The sequence below is a fragment of the Phacochoerus africanus genome, chromosome 13 (genome assembly GCF_016906955.1).
Source record: "Phacochoerus africanus isolate WHEZ1 chromosome 13, ROS_Pafr_v1, whole genome shotgun sequence".
NCBI classification, from domain to species: domain Eukaryota; kingdom Metazoa; phylum Chordata; class Mammalia; order Artiodactyla; family Suidae; genus Phacochoerus; species Phacochoerus africanus.
The window spans coordinates 64,405,081-64,426,141 of record NC_062556.1 but is presented as its reverse complement, the minus strand read 5'-3'; the positions used below and the strand labels follow the sequence as shown (position 1 = coordinate 64,426,141).

Sequence of the window (21,061 nt, the reverse complement as noted above, 5' to 3'; positions counted from 1 at the left end):
GCCTGAGTGTTACTTGTGGAGCATCTTCCTCACACCACCTACAGCGCTTAGAGTTCCCACACCCCTCAGCTCTGCACAAAGGCTTTGTTAAACCCCCAAGCCCCATTCAGACTACAGTGCTAAGGTTGTGTGAATTCCTGATGTGTCCTCATGACAACTGCACCTTCTAGAAGGTAGAGGAAGCTTAGGGAGGCAACATGACCAAATTCTAAACAACAAAGAATTAGGGAGACTTAGTATCATGTTGGAGTTTTCTTCACAAATTAGAAAACAGAAGCTACCTACACCTTTCCCTGGTAGATCTTTCTAGACCCGAAATAGTCCAGATTTTCCCCTGAAACTCTCAAATTTCTTGGATGTTCCCTGACGGCACTTGCATCGCAAAGGGCCTGAGGACCAGTCAGGATAAGACATAAAACGTCTGCAGAATGAGAGTGGTCTGTGCTGTGTGGGAATCCGAACCCACAGAGTCCAAAATCATGGAAAGTCTAATCTGCAATCTCTCTCTTATGCACATGTGTGTACACACGTGAGCACACACACATCCTGCCCCACCCCCACCTCTTCTGCAGATTCTCAGCAGACCTGCCTTCAACCTGCAACTTGTTGTTAAGGCCCAGCCATGAAGCTTCATCTCTGGAGGCTCATAATTGCAAAGGGCACAGAGCGCTTGTTACCAGACCCCTCATGGAGATCCTGAAGAGTGAACCAGGGAAATGAACTTTAATTATACTTCTCTGCTTGGAGCTCACCTCTGTTGCTGTCTCAGTGAGGGCAGCGGCCTCGGCCTCCCCCAGGTGTTGCACCATCTTGTAAAATAGGCTGTCTTCATCTTGTAGCAACTCATACGGCTGACTATATTCTACCCGTCTTCCTGAATCCAAAACCTAAAAATCAGCGGAAGGAAACCTATTATCAGACAATGTTTCCCAGTAACATAGTATAACTCAGACAATATTTTATTGCACATGGATATGTTCACTAATTGAAACTTAAAAGGAAGAGGAAGGGGCTCTTACTCTGCTTTCTACTTACTAGTGGCTTTGCTTCAGGGTGCTGGAGAGAAGAAAGAGTCTGAAACAATTGGCCCAAATGATACAGCTATAGACATAGTTCTGATGTTAAGTGGTACTGAGTTCTTCATTTTGGTCATTCTTAGACTAAATGTATTTTAAGAGAAGGTGCTGAAACTCTGAACAGGACACAGGTTGTTTTTCCATAGCTAAGGATTGCAGCTAATTCTGCCCCAAGGTATTTAATTAGAAACATTTATTAAGTCTCTTAAAGGCCACTTTCCTGTGAAGCTTTTGTTTATCACTAGGAAGCATTGCTAAGGGCAGCTTCCTCAAAAGAATTGAAGAATAATTGAATCTGTCACATCCACATAATAATTTAAATGTCCTCTTAGTATGCCAATTTAGATGCCACGAATGTGTAATTTAACTTAATTGCAGTATGATAGAATATAACTACTCCTCCTGAAGTAGAAAAAAAAGAAAAAAATGCACCTTTAAAACACAGGTCTCCACACCTCTTTGGTCAATTAATCTATGAGAGAGCCATCAAGAATACATATGGAGAAAGGACAGTCTCTTCAGCAAGTGGCACAGGGAGACCTGAACAGCTACATGGAAATCAAGGAAATTAGAACACTCCTTCATATCATATACAAAAATAAACTCAAAATGGCTTAAAGACTTAAAGACATGATACCATAAAACTCCTCAAAGAGAACATAGGCGAAATATTCTTGGACATAAATTGTAGCAGTATTTTTTTAGATCAGTCTCCCAAGGTAAAAGAAATAAAAGCAAAAATTTAAAAATGGGACCTAATCAGGCTTTAAAACTTTTGCACAGCAAAGGGAACCACCAACAAAATGAAAAGACAACCCAAGGAATGCGATAAAATATTTTCAATTATGTGACCAACAAAGGGTTAATATCCAAAATACAAAAACACCTCATACAACTCATTATCAAAAATAAAAAGGCAACACCCCCCCAAAAAAATGGAGAGAAGTCCTAAATAGACGTTTCTCCAAAGAAGACACAAAGATGGCCAACAGGCACAGGAAAAGATGCTCAACATCACTACTCATTAGAGAAATGCTAATCGAAACAATAATGAGGAGTTCCCATCATGGCACAGTGGAAACAAATTGGATTAGGAACCATGAGATTGCGGATTTGATCCCTGGCATTGCTCAGTGGGTTAAAGATCCAGTGTTGCCATGAGCTGTGGTGTAGGTCAAAAACGCGTGCAGATCCTGCGTTGCTGTGGCTGTGGTTGTGGCTGGCAACTGTAGCTCTGATTGGACCCCTAGCCTGGGAACCTCCATATGCTATGGGTGTGGCCCTAAAAAAAGCAAAAAAATAAACAATAATGAGGAATCACTTCCCACTGTCAGAATGGCTTTCATCAAAGTCTAGAAGTAATAAATGTTGGAAGGTATAGAGAAATGAGAACCCTCTTAGATTTAGTGGGAATGTAAATTAGTGTAATCATTTCAGAAAACAGTATGAAGTCCTTAAAAAGTTGAAAATAGAAGAAACAGACCAACTGAACAGACCGATCCCTAGAAATGAAATTGAAGAGGTCATTAAATCACTCCCTACAAATAAAAGTCCAGGACCAGACGGCTTCACAGGTGAATTCTATCAAACATATAAAGAGGAATTGGTGCCCATCCTCCTTAAACTCTTTCAAAAGGTTGAAGAAGAAGGAATACTCCCAAAGACATTCTAGGATGCCACCATCACCCTCATTCCAAAACCAGACAGAGATACCACCAAAAAAGAAAACTATCGCCCAATATCATTGATGAATATAGATGCAAAAATTCTCAACAAAATCTTAGCCAACCGAATCCAACAACATATCAAAAAATTATACACCATGACCAGGTTGGGTTCATCCCAGGTTCACAAGGATGGTTCAACATACGCAAATCAATCAGCATCATACACCACATTAACAAAAAAAAAGTCAAAAATCATAATGATCATCTCAATAGATGCAGAAAAAGCATTTGACAAAGTCCAACATCCATTCATGATCAAGACCCTCGCCAAAGTGGGTATAGAGGGAACATTCCTGAATATAATCAAAGCCATTTATGAGAAACCCACAGCAAATATAATCCTCAATGGGGAAAAACTGAAAGCCTTCTCCCTCAAATCTGGAACAAGACAGGGATGCCCACTCTCACCACTGCTCTTCAACATAGTTTTGGAAGTCCTAGCCACAGCAATTAGACAAACAAAAGAAATAAAAGGCATCCATATAGGAAGAGAAGAGATAAAGCTGTCACTGTATGCAGATGACATGATACTATACATAGAAAACCCTAAGGACTCAACCCAAAAACTACTTGAACTGATGAATAAATTCAGCAAAGTAGCAGGATATAAGATTAACATTCAGAAGTCAGGTGCATTTCTGTATACCAGCAATGAAATATTAGAAAAGGAATACAAAAATAACGATACCTTTTAAAATTGCACCTCACAAAATCAAATACCTCGGAATACGCCTGACCAAGGAGGTAAAGGACCTATATGCCGAGAACGATAAAACTTTAATCAAAGAAATCAAAGAAGATGTAAAGAAATGGAAAGATATTCCATGTTCCTGGATTGGAAAAATCAATATTGTAAAAATGGCCATACTACTCAAAGCAATCTACAGATTCAATGCAATTCCTATCAAATTACCCAGGACATTTTTCACAGAACTAGAACAAACAATCCAAACATTTATATGGAACCACAAAAGACCCAGAATCGCCAAAGCAATCCTGAGAAACAAAAACCAAGCAGGAGGCATAAGTCTCCCAGACTTCAAGAAATACTACAAAGCCACAGTCATCAAAACAGTGTGGTACTGGTATCAAAACAGACAGACCGACCAATGGAACAGAATAGAGAATCCGGAAATAAACCCTGACACCTATGGTCAATTAATCTTTGACAAGGGAGGCAAGAACATAAAATGGGAAAAAGAAAGTCTATTCAGCAAGCATTGCTGGGAAACCTGGACAGCTGCATGCAAAGCAATGAAACTAGAACACACCCTCACACCATGCCCAAAAATAAACTCCAAATGGCTGAAAGACTTAAATATATGACAGGACACCATCAAACTCCTAGAAGAAAACATAGGCAAGACACTCTCTGACATCAACATCATGAATATTTTCTCAGGTCAGTCTCCCAAAGCAATAGAAATTAGAGCAAAAATAAACCCATGGGACCTCATCAAACTGAAAAGCTTTGGCACAGCAAAGGAAACCCAAAAGAAAACAAAAAGACAACTTACAGAATGGGAGAAAACAGTTTCAAATGATCCAACCAACAAGGGCTTAAACTCTAGAATATATAAACAACTTATACAACCCAACAGCAAAAAAGCCAATCAATCAATGGAAAAATGGGCAAAAGACCTGAATAGACATTTCTCCAAAGAAGATATACAGATGGCCAACAAACACATGAAAAAATGCTCAACATCGCTGATTATAAGAGAAATGCAAATCAAAACTACCATGAGATACCACCTCACCCCAGTCAGAATGGCCATCATTAATAAATCCACAAAGAACAAGTGCTGGAGGGGCTGTGGAGAAAAGGGAACCCTCCTGCACTGTTGGTGGGAATGTAAACTGGTACAGCCACTATGGAGAACAGTTTGGAGATACCTTAGAAATCTATACATAGAACTTCCATATCACCCCGCAATCCCACTCTTGGGCATCTATCCGGACAAAACTCTACTTAAAAGAGACACATGAACCCACATGTTCATTGCAGCTCTATTCACAATAGCCAGGACATGGAAACAACCCAAATGTCCATCGACAGATGACTGGATTCGGAAGATGTGGTCTATATACACAATGGAATACTACTCAGCCATAAAAAAGAATGACATAATGCCATTTGCAGCAACATGGATGGAACTAGAGACTCTCATACTGAGTGAAATGGGCCAGAAAGACAAAGACAAATACCATATGATATCACTTATAACTGGAATCTAATATCCAGCACAAATGAACATCTCCTCAGAAAAGAAAATCATGGACTTGGAGAAGAGACTTGTGGCTGCCTGATGGGAGGGGGAGAGAGTGGGCGGGATTGGGAGCTTGGGCTTATCAGACACAACTTAGAATAGATTTACAAGGAGATCCTGCTGAATAGCATTGAGAACTTTGTCTAGATACTCATGTTGCAACAGAAGAAAGGGTGGAGGAAAAAATGTAATTGTAATGTATACATGTAAGGATAACTTGATCCCCTTGCTGTACAGTGGGAAAATAAAAAAAAAAAAAAAAGTATTGCTGCAATTAAAAAAAAAAAAAAGTTGAAAATAGATTTTCCAGTAATCGCATTCCTGGGCATATACCCAGAAAGATGAAACCCCCATTTCAAAAACATACGTGCACCACAAAGTTCATAGCAGCATTGTTTACAAAAGCCAAGAGCTGGAAACAACCCAAGTGTCCATCAACAAATGACCAGTTTAAGTAGATGGGGTACATACATACAGTAGATATTTCTCAGCCATAAAAAAGGATGAAATAATGCCATTTGCATCAACATGGATGGACCAAGAGAATATCATACTAAGTGAAGTGAGTCAGAAAAAGACAAAATATGGTATCACTTACATATGGAATCTAAAAAATAATAAAATACAAAGGTATCTATATTCAAAACAGAAACAGACTCGCAGACACAGAAACCAAACTGAGGGTTACCAAAAGGGAAAGGGAGGGGTTATAAACCAAGACGACAGGATCATCAGATGCAAACTACTACACACAAAAATTAGCGAAAAGTATTTACTATATAACACAGGGAACTATATACAATATCCTATAATAACCTGTAATGGAAAATATTTTGAAAAAATATGTAACTTAATCACGTTGCTGTATACCTGAAACTAACACAATACCATAAATCAACTGTACTTCGATTTTTAAAAAACAGTAAATAACATGTGGCTAAAACACATCTGAAGAAACCAAGGAAATTTTCACTAATTCTGTATTGATTCAGCACACATTTACTGCATATTTAACTGCATTGATGGCATTATCCCAGAAGTGTGGAAGCAGCAGACACAGCCCCTGCCTTCAGGGAGCCTGTACTGAAAGGAGAAGAAAACCCTCAAGTGTTTATGATGCAAGAAAAAAAGCACGACAAGGAGCAGGTTAGTAGTAGATGAGGTGACTTCGGGTCACAGGTTCAGAGGACAACCTTCAAGGAGGACAGAGGGCAGGGAAGTGGGCCTTGAAGAATGGACAGACGTGGACATGCAGACACAGGGCGGGTGGGTGGACAGTGGTCTTTCCAGACACAGGGAACCACATGAGCCAGGAGGGCTGGAGGTGAGCCTGGAAGCTTTTTAAGGGCAGGGTGTGTGGTTTTCCTTGCTCACTGTTGCATCTTGCAGCCCTGACATTGTACATGACAGGTAAGAGACACAAAGTACCTGCTGGCTGAAAGGTAAATACAAAGGAATCGAAGTTCAGGGACGACTGGCTGACCGCCCAATGGTGCCGCCTGGCAAGACTGTAGAGTAAGACCAAGGAGGGAACCAGTCCAGCCGGCCTGGGAGTCAGCTCAGGCAGTGGGATGCAGGGGTTCCAGGACGAGGGATGTGGACGGGGAGGACCACAGGTTGATGGCCACGGGCCAGAGGGAGAGTGGGAGGAAACTGAGGGAGAGAAAAACCAGGGTTGAGGATGGAGGCTTGAAACTCACTGATGGTCAAATACTGGAAAAGAGAGAGAAGAGAAGGTGCAGTCCGAGGGGAGGGGGAGCTGAAAGGAGCAGGAGGGTAGCGCCCCAAGGCTCAGGTCAGGGGCTCCAGGAGCTGCGATGGAGCCCAGACTGAAAAAAGGCCTAGAATAGAATTTTACCCACTTGACCTTTACGTTTACCGGTTTGACCAAAGATTCTAGATATTTCAGAAGGAATAAACAGAAAGTGACTCTAAATTTTCTTTATGTACAGAAAAATTAGTGTAAACTTGATTTTTTAGTTTAATATCCTTTTATATCTATAAGAAATGACTCCTGTAATCTCCCCCCGCCCATGTCCCCACTCTTCCTGCTACCCAAGTTAAACTATAAACTAACCACACATTCAAGGGGGTGCGATAACAACCCCTCAACCCCAGGCTCTCTCCAGGAATGCCAGCCTCACATTGCTCACCACCCTCTGGAAGGTTAAAGAAAATACAGTATATGAGATGAGTCAGTCAGTTACACAAGCTCAGTGAAGAGTGTCTATCAGGCCTCTGTATCTGCAGATATTCCAGGTAACTGTCCCAGACATAAACATCTAAGGGACCCACTGCAAACTAGTTTGCTCCACTGTCACTGGCAGGATGCCAGCAGTGACAATGGGGTGGCTGCAGGAAGAGGTGGGGGCAGGACAGGGTGGAGGAAGAGCCAACAATAGGAAAGAGATGCTGGGAACAGCTTTCAATATGGGGACATACAGTGAAGGGAGACCCCACTTAGTGACAAGTAGAGAAGGGGAGGGGAAGGTATGAGTGTCAGGCCTCTGTCTCTGGCTGCCAGGTGACTCGGATGGTGGGTCCATTCCTGGTAAAGTGGGTGCCTGTGACCTTCTCAGTGACTGGACAATGTAGCAAGTATTAAGGCAAGACCTTTCTGAGGTCCTGAACAACTAAACCCCTCTACTCAGCTGGAGAATGAGGGAATGGCAAGGCCATGGTGACTCCACGCTGCTCTCCCAGAGCTGCTGCTTTTACATGGAAGCCCCCCCATAAAGGATTTCCTCTCCCAGATTGTGCTTCTGCCTCCAGGTGAATTATCTTCCCTCTGAAAAGTGGAATGACATCTCTTGGTATGTTTTTAAAGAGCTTTTCTCTTCTAAATGTTTTAACTGCAGCCAGTAGGCTTATGAAAGAAACGTTCCATGAAGGTGAAATATAGAATTTCAGTAACACTCTAGTTAGGTGTGGGCCGTTTTTCTGCTTTTCAGGTGGGTATGTTACAACAGTTTCTGATTTTCATTTCACTGGGAAAAACTTCCAAGAAGAGGCTTGCACTAAGGAAGAAGGAAAAGGACATAAAACCACAAGACTGCCTGTAGACAGAAGAAGTGGAACCTAAGCTTCCTGGCCCTGGTTCGGGTCCTTCATTTCCAAAGAATCCTCGAACTGCTGGTAGTGAAAATGCTGAACACAGGCAACAACAGAGTTGGAGCAACAGCAGATTTTCACCTGCTTCCTGTGCTCACACTACCAGGGAGAATCTGGGGTGTGGGGGGTGCTTATGAAGACAGTTGTGTGCAGGGATCGGAGGAAAAGCTGTGCCACCGGCTGAAGAGAGAACAGACCACAAGCGACTAGGTGGTCCTAAAAACTACAAGAAGCAGCCTTCAATGTGGGGACAGTGGTAATTCTTAGGAAAGAGAGGATTTCTAATTTGTCTTGTTCTCCTGTTTAGTGATAACGGAGTAAATAAGGAAGATTAAATTATGTGTCATTATGACTACACCATGTTTAATAAAGTTGAAATTGGGAGAACATCTTTGTAAAACAGAATTCTAAGTCTGACCCACTCTGGTGCCTCATGAAGCAAAACTGAATGAATCCCTTTGGAGATCTAACACATAAAGCTACCTACCAGGTCACAGTTGTTTACCAGCCAGACTTCTGTTTGATTTACTTACAGTAAACAAAAGCACATCACCCATCTTCCTGCAGAATAGTCACCAGTGCAGGAAAATGTAGTAATTACAGCTTAAGCACTTGCAGTGACTGGACTTTAAGGTGACAACACTGATGGTTATGCCCTTCATCAGCGTCCATCACCCCCCAGCCACTCCCCCAACCCAGAGGCTGGCTGCCTGCCCTCTGCAGCATTAGGCTTTGCAGCTGATGGACTTGTCTTTATGTCCTTAAACCTTTCAGAACAATCACCTGCTTTCTGGAAAGGAAACAGGTACAGGCATCGCTCGGAGACACTGCAGGTTCAGTTCCAGAACACCACAATGAAGGCACCATCGTAATAAAGTGAGTCACATGATTCTCTGGTGTCCCAGGGCACAGAGAAGTTATGTTTACACACTACGGTAGACTATCAAGTGTGCACTAGCATTGTTTCTTAAAAAAACAATGTGGAGACTTTAACGTAAAAATAATTTATTGCTAAAAAATGGTAGCCATCATCGGAGTCTCCTGCAAGCATCACTGGATCCTGTGGTGTCTCCTGACAGTGGTTACTTAGCATTAATAAGATAACTGAAATCAACTCATTGTCACAGGCTAGGGGTTAACCTTAAAATACTTTGCATTCCTGTGGGATTATATGCAGCCAAAGGTTTTTCCTTTCAGGGATGATTTCCTTATCATTTTATAAAGTCACACCCTAACATATATTGAAACTCAGCAAAAACAGAGGGAAAGAACAAAGAAAGAGAGAAGATTAAAAAAGAAAGAGTAAAGGAATAAAGGGAGGAAGGAAGGAAATAGAGCTAAGGAAGGAAATGTTAAATCACTAAAGAACAAAGAGCCAATCACAACAGGAAGAAAGAGACTAGACAGACACCCACAGACCAAGCCTGGAGCCTGCTGTGTGTGCAGAGTCCAGATCTGCTGTGTAAGACACTTGCTGGGTGTTTCTCTACAGGCTCTCAGCTCCCCATCTCCCTTCTTTCTACCCTCTCACCTGTGATGCAGAGGCTGGGTCTCTGCAAATCTCATTTCAGAGGCTCTGTGACCTGCTCCCCTTTGAGAGGTTCTGCCACTAGGGGGCACCAGAGGGAGACCGAGGGTGGGACTCAGAGCTAATGGTCTCCCTGGTCTCTGCTCCTCCTGCAGCATCACCCCAGCAGTGATGACTGCTCCCAGCTCCCAGCTCTCTCAGCACAGGGAGAACCTGCCTCCTCGGGCTCCCTCACAGACATGACCAGCAGCTGGACGGGGACTTGGAGGACTGAGCGCCGACTCTTTAGAGCCTCTCCTCTCAGTTCTTAGGTCTGGACGTCTGTCCTAGGACATGGGAGTTGGTTCCTAAAATTCTTATCCCAGTGTTTCCTTTCATTTTTCTATCCCTCAAAGTCCTATGTAACAAATTTCCTATATTAAATCCCTTCTGTTGAACTACTTTATTTTTCTCTCTAGGCCATTTCTTCTCATGGACTCCCCTCTGACAGCAACAGCTGAGAAATTCTGGAACCCTAGCCAACCTCCTCGGGGCAGTCTAAATGAGAGGCTAATTTTCTGGATCAAGGAAATCCAAAAAAGCTGAAACAGCTATGACACAGTGACAGTGACTATGTCCCACCATCCGAAATATGAAGCCAAACATGGATTTTGAATATTTTCATGGTTAACCATCTTAAAAAAATGACAATGCAAATAAATTTTTAATATGAAATTATTCAAAAGCACCTTCAGAAAGCAGAGTTAAGTACCTGAGTTAATGTCAGGAATCAGAGGAGAAATTAAGAGAAAATTAAATTATTTGGAGGTTTCTATCAAGGTTTACAAGGAAGGATGAGTTAAAAAATTGAACATAAACAGAAACAACTGAAATTCCACAGACGAGGCTCTTACCATCACCCGTTCGCTGTCAGTAACAGTGCTCAACCTGTTTGTGATGGTTAACACAGTGCACTGGGCAAATTTCTCATGCATGTTTTTCTTAATTAACTCATCAGTTCTGGAATCAAAGAAGGTGATTTAGTTCAGCAAAGATATGAAAAGCAGACAAAAGAGTTTAAAAATCATGTGATATTTTCATACTGTGTTTAAAAAATTAATACTGTAAGACTTAATCTTGTTCCTAAAAAACTATAAAAACTTTCCTTAGAAATTTATTATTTTTCATTAAACAGTGGGAAATAGTCTTCCCTTGAAATTACTTGAAACTCTCAGGAGCTAAATTTAGAAATCTAGCTCTCCTAGGATACTTCATAACAACATGAATAATACATAACACATTTTGGTGTCTTCTTCTGTTTTATAGGATTAACGATAACAAGAGCTACCTTTTGGGTGGAGAGAAGAATTAGAAACATTTCTCAGCATCACAAAATATTTCCCATTTACTACATTTAAAATTTGGAATCCAGGTTTCATGGATCCAAGCTCCTACCTTGGATCTACATTGGATGTGGCTTTGTCAATAATCAATATCTGATTTTTCCTGAGAATAGCCCTGGCAAAGGACACCAGCTGTCTCTGTCCAGCACTCAAGTTTGATCCAGATTCTGCTAATTCAGTATTCAGTCTCCCAGGGAGACCTTCAACAGCTTCTTTAAGCTGAACCTGTGGATACAGAAAGAATGACATTTTCCGCAACAAACTGCTACTGAAGTAGACAAGCCTCTTAGACATTCGAGCTCTGAGGGCCTCAGGACTTCCTACATATCTTACATGTGCAGCCAGGTGATGGGGGGAGCTCCTGCCAGTGAGCGATCACTGAGAAAGATGCTAGAGTCAATATAGGACAGAAAGAAATCCTAGAGAAACACAATGATGGGGTGATTTCTCATTTGAAAAGACATCACTAAAGTGATAGGGTCAATTCCAGAAGCATACATAGAAACCACACACTTTGTGAAATAAAACCATGTTTATTTTTATTATCATAAAGTTTCAAGTGCAGTTTAAAAAGGCAGTATTATCCTCTACCACTTCCACGACCTCATCATTATTAGAATTCAGAGGCTACTAAATTTAATTTTGGCTGCAACAGATGAGTTAATTATAAGTTTAGGCCAAGTTCTATGGTAGTTTTTTTTTTTTTTTCCTTTTTACTACAGCACCTACAGCATATGGAAGTTCTCGGGCTGGGGCCAAATCAGAAGTACAGCTGGGGGTCTACACCACAGCCATAGCAACATCATAGCTGAGCTGCATCTGTGACCTATGCTGCAGCTTGTGTCAATGCCAGATCCTTAACCAGCTGAGTGAGGCCAGGGATGGAACCTCCATCCTCACAGAGACAATGTCCAGTTTTTAACTTGCTGAGCCACAATGGGAACTCCAAGACAGTTTTTAACAGGATTTGTCTCCTAATGAACATAACCTCTCTGTCCATGGAAAACTATATTCTAAAATCCTAGAGCAATTTTACTACCTAAGAATCTGTTAAGATCTCAAGCTAGGAGACAAACAGAAAAATGATTTACTAGGAGTTCCTGCTGTGGCTCAGCAGGTAATGAATCCGACTAGTATCCATTAGGATTCGGGTTCAATCCCTGGCCCTGCTCAGTGGGTTAAAGATATGACGTTGCCTGAGCTCTGGTGTAGGTTGCAGAGGTGGCTAGGATCTGGCATTGCTGTGGCTGTGGTGTAAGCTGGCAGCTATAGCTCAGATTTAAGCCCTGGCCTAGGAAATTCCACATGATCTGGGAGGGGCACCCCCCCCCCAAAAAAAAGAAAAATGATTTACCAGTATTTTCAGTTTTTTTATATGTTTGTTTGTCTGTGTGTACATACACTTCCATCCTCAAATTCCGAGCCTATGAAATATTTCACAACCATTCTCTAAAGCATCTGCAGCCTTCAGAGTCACATGAGGGGGAAAAAATCTCTGTGTATTTGTAATAAATAGATAATGGATCTATCTATCAAAATAGGATTGTCTTTTTAAATTTTATTTATTCATCACATTATTTATTCTTAATTACTCAATGAATTTTTTTACATTTATAGTTGTACAGTGATCATCACAACCCCATTTTAGAGCATTTCCTTCCCAAACTCCCAGCCCATCCCCCACCCCCACCCTGTCTCATTGGGAAACCATAAGTTTTTCAAAGTCTGTGACTCAGTATCTGTTCTGCAAGGAAGATCATTGTATCCTTTTTTTATTTTCCACATGTAATTGATAGCATTTGATGTTGGTGTCTCACTCATCTGGCTGACTTCACTGAGCATGATAATTTCTAGGTGCATCCATGTTGCTGCAAATGCCGTTATTTTCTTTCCTTTTAATGGCTGAGTAACATTCCATGTGTATATATACCACATAGTCCTCATCCACTCTTCTGTAGATAGACATTTAGGTTGTTTCCATGTCTTGGCTATTGTATATCGTGCTGCAATGAACATTGGAGTACGTGTGTCTTTTTGAGTCATGGTTTTTTTCTGGATAGTGCCCTGGAGTGGGATTGCTGGATCAAAATCTATTTTTAGTTTTCTTAGGAATCTCCATACTGTTTTCCACAGTGGTTGCACCAATTTACGATCCCACCAACAGTGTAATAGGGTTCCTTTTTCTCCATACCTTCTCCAGCACTTATTATTTGTAGACTTTTTGATGGTGGCCATCCTGGCTGGTGTAAGGAGGTACCTCATAGTGGTTTTGATTTGTATTTCTCTAATAATAGGTGATATTGAACATCTTTTCAATGTGTTTTGGCAATCTGTTTGTCTTCTTTGGAGAACTCTCAGTTTAGATCTTCTGCCCATTTTTTGATGGGGTTGGTTTTTTTTTTTTTTTTTTTTTGGTATTGAGCGGTAGGAGGCATTTATAAATTTTGGAGATTAATTCCTTGTCATTTGCAAAGATTTTCTCTCATTCTGTGGGTTGTCTTTTTGTTTGGTTTGAGGTTTCCTTTGCTGTGCAGAAACTTTTAAATTAGGTCCCATTTGTTTTTGTTTTTATTGTCATTACTCTAGGAGGTGGATCTGAGAAGATATTGCTGTGGTTTATGTTGGAGAATGTTTGGCCTATGTTTTCCTCTGAGAGTTCTATAATATCTGGTCTTATATTTAGGTCTTCAATCCATTTTGAGTTTATTTTTGTGTATGGTGATAGGGAGTGTTCTAATTTCATTCTTTTACATGTGGCTGTCCAGTTTTCCCAGCATCACTTATTGAAGGGGCTGCCTTTTCTGATATGAGTATTGCTACTCCAGCTTTCTTTTGATCCCCGTTTGCATGAAATATTTTCAGCCATCCTCTCACTTTCAATTTGTATGTGTCCCTAGAAGTGAAGTGGGTCTCTTGAAGACAGCATATATATGGGTCTTGTTTTTGTATCCATTCAGCCAGTCTATGTCTTTTGGTTGGGGTGTTTAGTCCATTCACATTTAAGGTAATTATTGATATGTATGTTCTTATTTCCATTTTATTAATTACTTTGGATTTGTTTTTGCTGCTCTTTTTCCTTTCCTTCTTCTTTTGTTCTTTTCTGCCTAGAGAAGTTCCTTTAGTATTTGTTGAAAGGCTGGTCTAGTGTTGCTGAATTCTCTCAGCTTTTGCTTATCTGAGAAGGTTTTGATTTCTCCTTCAAATCTGAAGGAGAGCCTTGCTGGGTAGAGTAATCTTGGTTGGAGGTTTTCTCCTTTCATCATGTTGAGTATATCATGCCACTCCCTTCTGGCCTGCAGAGTTTCTGCTGAAAAATCTGCCGATAGCCTTATCGGGGTTCCCTTGTATGTTAGTTGTTTCTTTTCCCTAGCTGCTTTCAAGATTTTCTCTTTGTCTTTAATTTTGGTCAGTTTGATTAGTATGTGTCTCGGGGTGTTCCTCCTTGGGTTTATTTTGTATGGTACTCGTGCTTCCTGGATTTGAGTGAGTGGTTCCTTCCCCATGTTAGGGAAGTTTTTGGCTATTATCTCTTGGGATATTTTTTCTGTCTCTTTCTCTCTCTCTTCTCCTTCTGGATGTTGGTGCATTTCACTTTGTCCCAGAGTTCTCTGAGACTCTCTTCATTTCTTTTCAATCTTTTTTCTCTTTTCTGTTCTGCATCTATAATTTCCACTAATCTGTCCTCCACCTCGCTTATTCGTTCTTCTGCCTCCTGTATTCTGCTGTTAGCTGCTTCTAGTGAATTTTTTATTTCAGTTATTGTATTTTGCATCTCTTCTTGTTTAAGTTTTATATCTTGTATCTCTTTGGTCAGTGTTTCCTGTAAGTTATCCATCTTTGCCTGCAGTTTATTTCCAACGTCTTGCATCATCTTCAGCATCAATAGTCTAAAGTTTTTTTCCTGGAGGCTGAGAATCTCCTCATGGCTTAGCTGTTTTTCTGGGGTTTTTCCTTTCTCCCTCACCTGAGTTACAGTTCTCTGTTTTTTCATTTTTATAGGTTTTTGGTGTGGTGACTTTCTTACAGATAATAGAGTTGTAGCCTCTCTTACTTCTGATGTCTGCCCCCTGTGGCTGAATTCAGTATGGAGGCTTGGTGTAGGCTTCCTGATGGGAGGGGCTGATGCCTGCCCCCTGGTAGGAGGAGCCGATTCTAATCCCTCTGGTGGGTGGAGCTTAGTCTCTGGCTGGGATTAGAGGCAGAGGGGCCTGAGGGGTCTTTAGGTAGCCTGTTTACTGAGGGGTGGGGCTGTGATCCCACCTGGGTGGTTGTTTGCCCTGGGGCTTCTCAGCAGCTGGCTGATGGGTGGAGCCAGATTTTCCCAAAATGGCCACCTCCAGAGAAAGGCACTGCTGCTGAATATTCCCAAAAGCTTTGCTTTCAATGTCCTTCCCTCACAACAAGACACATTCACCCCTGTTTTCCCAGGATGTCCTCCAAGAACTGCGGTCAGCTTTGACCCAGATTCCTATGGAGACGTTGCTTTGCCCTGGGACTCAGTGCACGTGAAAGTCTGTGTGCGCCTTTTAAGGATGGGGTCTCCATTTCCCCCAGTCTGGTGGAGCTCCTGTGCACAAGCCCTACTGGCCTTCAATGCCAGATGCTCTGGGGCTCTTTCTCCCTGTGCCAGATCCCCACATGTGAGAGTTTGATGTGTGGCTCAGAACTCTCACTCCTGTAGGTGAGTCTCTGTGAACCAGTTAGTTTCCAGTCTGTGGAGCTTTCCACCCAGGAGGTATGGGGTTGTTTATATCACGAAATCGCCCCTCCTACCTCTTGATGTGGCCTCCTCTTTTTTTTCTGGAGTAGGGTATCTTTTTTAAGGTTTCTGGTCCATTTTGGTGAAGTGTGCTCAGTCTTTAGTTGTGAATTTTGTTGTTTTTAGGAGAGAAGTTGAGCTCCAGTCCTTCTATTCCACCGTCTTAATCCCATCTCCGAAGGTGCTGTCTTTTCTCCATTGTATATTCTTGCCTCCTTTGTCATAGATTAGTTGACTGTAGGTGCATGGGTTTAATTCTGGGCTTTCTATCCTGTTCCACTGATCTATATTTTTGTCTTTGTGCCAGTACCATACAGGTTTGATGACTACATCTTTGAAGTATAACCTGAAGGAAGGGTGCCTGATTCCTCCAGCTCCATTTTCCTTTTTCAGGATGGCTTTGGCTATTCTGGGTCTTTTGTGCTTCCAAACAAACTTTAAAATATTTTGTTCAAGTTCTGTGAAAAATGTCCTTGGTAATTTGATAGGGATTGCATTGAATCTGTAGATTGCCATGGGTAGTAGAGTCATTTTGATAATATTGACTCTTCCAATCCAAGAGCATGGTATGTCTTTCCATCTGTTTTTGTCATCTTTGATGTCTTTCATCAGCCCATCTTATAGTTTTCAGAGTAGAGATCTTTTGTTGCTTTTAGGTAGCTTTATTCCTAAGTATTTTATTCTTTTTGATGGGATGGTAAGTGGGATTATTTCCCTAATTTCTCTTTCTAATCTTTTGTTGTTAGTATATGGAAATGCAGTCCATTTCTGTGTATTGATTTTATATCCTATGACTTTGCCAAATTCAGTTTTGAGCTCTAATTTTTTGGTAGAGTCTTTAGGATTCTCTAAGTATAGTAACATATCATCTGCAAATAGTCATAGTTTTACTTCTTCCTTTCCAATTTGGATTCCTTTTATTTCTTTTACTTCTCTGATTGCAGTGGCTAGGACTTCCAAAACTATGTTGAATAGTAGTGGCAAGAGTGGACATCCTTGTCTCGTTCCTGGTCTTAGTGGGAATTCTTTCAGCTTTTCACTATTGAGAATGATGTTAGCTGTGGGTTTGTCATATATGGCCTTTATTATGTTGAGGTAGGTACCCTCTATGCCCACTTTCTAAAAGGTTTTTATCAGAAATGGGTATTAGATTTTGTTAAAGATTTTTTCTGCATCTATTGAGAGGATCATATTTTGTGTGTGTGTGTGTCTTTTTGCCTTTTCTAGGACCACACCCGAGGCATATGGAGGTGCTCAGGCTAGAGGTCTAATCAGAGCTATAGCCGCCAGCCTACACCAGAGCCACAGCAATGCTGGGATCTGAGCCATGTCTGTGACCTACACCACAGCTCACAGCAACGCTGGATCCTTCACCCACTGAGAAATGCCAGGGATAGTATCCACAACTGCATGGTTCCTAGTTGGATTTGTTAACCACTGAGCCACGACGGGAACTCCACAGGATCACATGGTTTTTATTCTCAGTTTGTTAATGTGGTGTATCACACTGATTTATTTGCAGATACTGAAGAATCCTAGCATCCCTGGGATAAATCCCACTTGATCATTTTGTACAACCCTTTCTATGTATTGTTGAATTAGGTTTGCTAGTATTTTGTTGAGGATTTTTGCATCTATGTTCATCAGTGAAATTGGCCTAAATTTTTCTTTTTTTATGGTATCTTTGTGTGGTTTTGGTATCAGGGTAATGGCGGCTTCACAGAATGAGTTTGGGAGTGTTCCTGCCTCTGTGAGTTTTTGGAATAGTTTCAGAAGGATAGGTGTTAGCCCTTCTCTAAATGTTAGATTGAACTCGCTTGTGAAGTCATCTGGACTTTGGTTTGTTGGAAGTTTGGGGGTTTTTTTGCCTTTTTTGTTGTTGTTGTTGTTGTTGTTGCTATTTCTTGGGCCGCTCCCGCGGCATATGGAGGTTCCCAGGCTAGGGGTCTAATCGGAGCTGTAGCCGCCGGTCTACGCCAGAGCCACAGCAACGCGCGATCCAAGCCGTGTCTGCAACCTACACCACAGCTCACGGCAACGCCGGATCGTTAACCCACTGAGCAAGGGCAGGGACCAAACCCGCAACCTCATGGTTCCTAGTCAGATTCGTTAACCACTGCGCCACGACGGGAACTCCTGTTGGAAGTTTTTAAATCACACTTTCAATTTCAGTACTTTTGATTGGTCTGTTCATCTTTTCTATTTCATCTTGGTTTAGTCATGGAAGATGATACTTTTCTAAGAATTTGTCCATTTCTTTTAGGTTTCCCATTTTATTGGCATATAGTGGCATGTAGTAGTCTCTTATGATCCTTTGTATTTCTGTGATGTCCATGGTTACCTCTCCCTTTTCATTTCTAATTTTATTGATTTGAGTCATCTTTTTTTCGTGATAAGTCTGGCTAAGGGTTTATCAATTTTGTTGATCTTTTCTAAGAACTTTTAGTTTCATTGATCTTTTCTATGCTTTTCTTCATTTCTAATTCATTAATTTCTGCTCTGATCTTTATGATTTCTTCTGCTAACTTTTAGTCTTGTCTGTTCTGTCTCTAGCTGCTTTAGATGTAATGTTAGGTTTTTTGTTTTTTGGTTTTTGGTTTTTTTGTCTTTTTGCCTTTTCTAGGGCTGCTCCTGCGGCACATGGAGGTTCCCAGGCTAGGGGTCTAATCAGAGCTATAGCCACCAGCCTACACCAGAGCCACAGCAACTCGCCGAATCTGCAACCTACACCACAGCTCATGGCAACGCTGGATCCTTAACCCACTGAGCAAGGCCAGGGATCAAACCCGCAACCTCATGGTTCCTAGTCAAGTTCGTTAACCACTGTGCCACAATGGGAACTCCAATTTTAGGTTGTTTATTTGAGCTTTTTCTTGTTTCCTGAGGTGGGCTTGTATTGCCACAAACTTCCCTCTTATAACTGCTTTTTCTGCTTCCCATAGCTTTGAGAGTGTTGTATCTTTGTTCTCATTTGCTTCTAGGTATTTTTTAATTTCCTCTCTGATATCTTCATGATCCATTGGTTGTTTAGTCAGCATGTGCCTGTGTTTTTTGCACTTTTTGTTGTTGTTGATTTCCAGTCGTATAGCATTGTGGTAGAAAAAGATGCTTGATAGGATTTCAGTCTTCTTAAAGTTACTGAGGCTTGATTTTTGGCACAGAATGTGATCAATCCTAGAGAATGTTCCGTATGCACTTGAGAAGAATGTGTATTCTCCTGCTTTTGGATGGAATGTCTTATAAATATCTACTAAGTCCAAATGGTCTAATGCTTCATTTAGGGCCTGTGTTTCCATGATGATTTTCTGTTTAGATGATCTGTCCATTGCTGTAAGTGGGGTGTTAAAGTCCCCCAGTATGATTGTGTTACTGCCGACTTCTCCTTTTTTTTTTTTTTTTTTTTTTTTGCTATTTCTTTGGGCCGCTTCTGCAGCATATGGAGGTTCCCAGGCTAGGGGTTGAATCGGAGCTGTAGCCACCGGCCTACGCCAGAGCCACAGCAACGCACGATCCGAGCCGCGTCTGCAACCTACACCACAGCTCACGGCAACGCCAGATTGTTAACCCACTGAGCAAGGGCAGGGACCAAACCCGCAACCTCATGGTTCCCAGCCAGATTCGTTAACCACTGCGCCATGAGGGGAACTCCCGATTTCTCCTTTTAAGGTTGTTAGCAGTTGCCTTATCTAATGAGGTGATCCTATGTAGGGTGCATATAGATTTACAACTGTTATATCTGCTTCTTGGATTGATCCTTTGATCATTAGGTAATGTCCTTCCTTGTCCCCAAAATATTCTTCATTTTAAAGTCTATTTTGTCTGATATGAGTATTGCTACTCAGCTTTCTTTTGATTCCCGTTTGTGTGGAATATTTTCTTCCATCTTCACTCTTTCAATTTGTATGTGTCCCTAGAAGTGAAGTGGGTCTCTTGAAGACAGCATATATATGGGTCTTGTTTTTGTGTCTATTCAGCCAGTCCATGTCTTATGCTTGGGGCATTTAGTCCACTTACATTTAAGGTAATTATTGATATGTATGTTCTTATTTCCATTTTATTCATTGCTTTGGATTTGTTTTTGTTGCTCTTTTTTCTTCCCTTCTGCTCTTGTTCTCTCCTCTTCTGGTTTGATGACTATCTTTAGCATTGTATTTGAATTGATTTTTCTTATTTGTTTGTGTATCAATTGCATATTTTTGGTTTGCAGCTGCCCTGAGGTTTTGATAGAGGACTCAACTTAAATAGATTGTTTTAAGTTGTTGGTCTCTTAATTGCAAGTGCATCTCCAGTGTCCTGCATTTGTAGGCTCCTCTTCTGACAATTTCTGATATTGGTAGTATAATTGTCAATGGATAATTTCCTATCTTTACTGTATATATGCCTTTACTGGAAAGCCTTGTCATTTGTGGCATTTTTGTTTCTGGTCACAGCCTTTTCTTTTCTGCCTAGAGAAGTTCCTTTAGTATTTGTTGTAAAGCTGGTTTAGTGGTGCTGAATTCTCTCAGCTTTTGCTTATCTGTGAAGCTTTTGATTTGTCCTTCAAATCCATATGAGAGCCTTGTTGGGTAAAGTAATCTTGGTTGTAGGTTTTTCCCTTTCATCACCTTAAGTATATCATGCCACTCTCTTCTGGCCTGCAGAGTTTCTGCTGAAAAATCTGCCAATAACCTTATTGGGGTTCCCTTGTATGTTACTTGTTTCTTTTCCCTAGCTGCTTTCAAGATTTTCTCTTTGTCTTTAATTTTGGTCAGTTTGATTAATATGTGTCTCGGTGTAGTCCTCCTTGGGTTTATTTTATATGGTATTCGTTGCACCTCTTAGATTTGACTGAGTGGTTCCCTTCCCATGTTAGGGAAGTTTTCGTTTATTATCTCTTCAAATATTTTTTCTGTTCCTTTCTCGCTCTCTTCTTCTGGCACCCCATCATATGGATGTTGATGCATTTAATGTTGTCCCAGAGTTCTCTGAGACTCTCATTTCTTTTCAATTGTTTTTCTCCTTTCTGTTCCACATCAGTGATTTCCACTGGTCTGTCTTCCACCTTGCTTATTCATTCTTCTGCCTCCTGTATTCTGCTGTTGGTTGCTTCTAGTGAATTTTTCATTTCAGTTATTGTATTTTGCATCTCTTCTTGCTTAAGTTTTAAATCTTGTATTTCTTTGCTCAATGTTTGCTCTAAATTATCAATCTTTGCCTTGGGTTTATTTT

The 21,061-nt window shown here is 41.1% G+C and overlaps 1 protein-coding gene across 1 annotated transcript in view; it reads right to left on the bottom strand.

Moving 5' to 3' along the window:
• Nucleotides 1-630: 630 nt before the first annotated feature.
• The window catches only part of LOC125113257 (ATP-binding cassette sub-family C member 4-like), a 146,387-nt gene continuing 125,956 nt past the window's right edge, over nucleotides 631-21,061 (bottom strand). The window contains exons 28-31 of the mRNA XM_047755821.1: nucleotides 11,147-11,319; nucleotides 10,606-10,711; nucleotides 753-887; nucleotides 631-696 (exon numbers count right to left, since the gene is read on the bottom strand). Of these exons, the coding sequence (XP_047611777.1) occupies nucleotides 631-696; nucleotides 753-887; nucleotides 10,606-10,711; nucleotides 11,147-11,319 (480 nt within the window). The remainder of the gene's footprint in view (nucleotides 697-752; nucleotides 888-10,605; nucleotides 10,712-11,146; nucleotides 11,320-21,061) is intronic.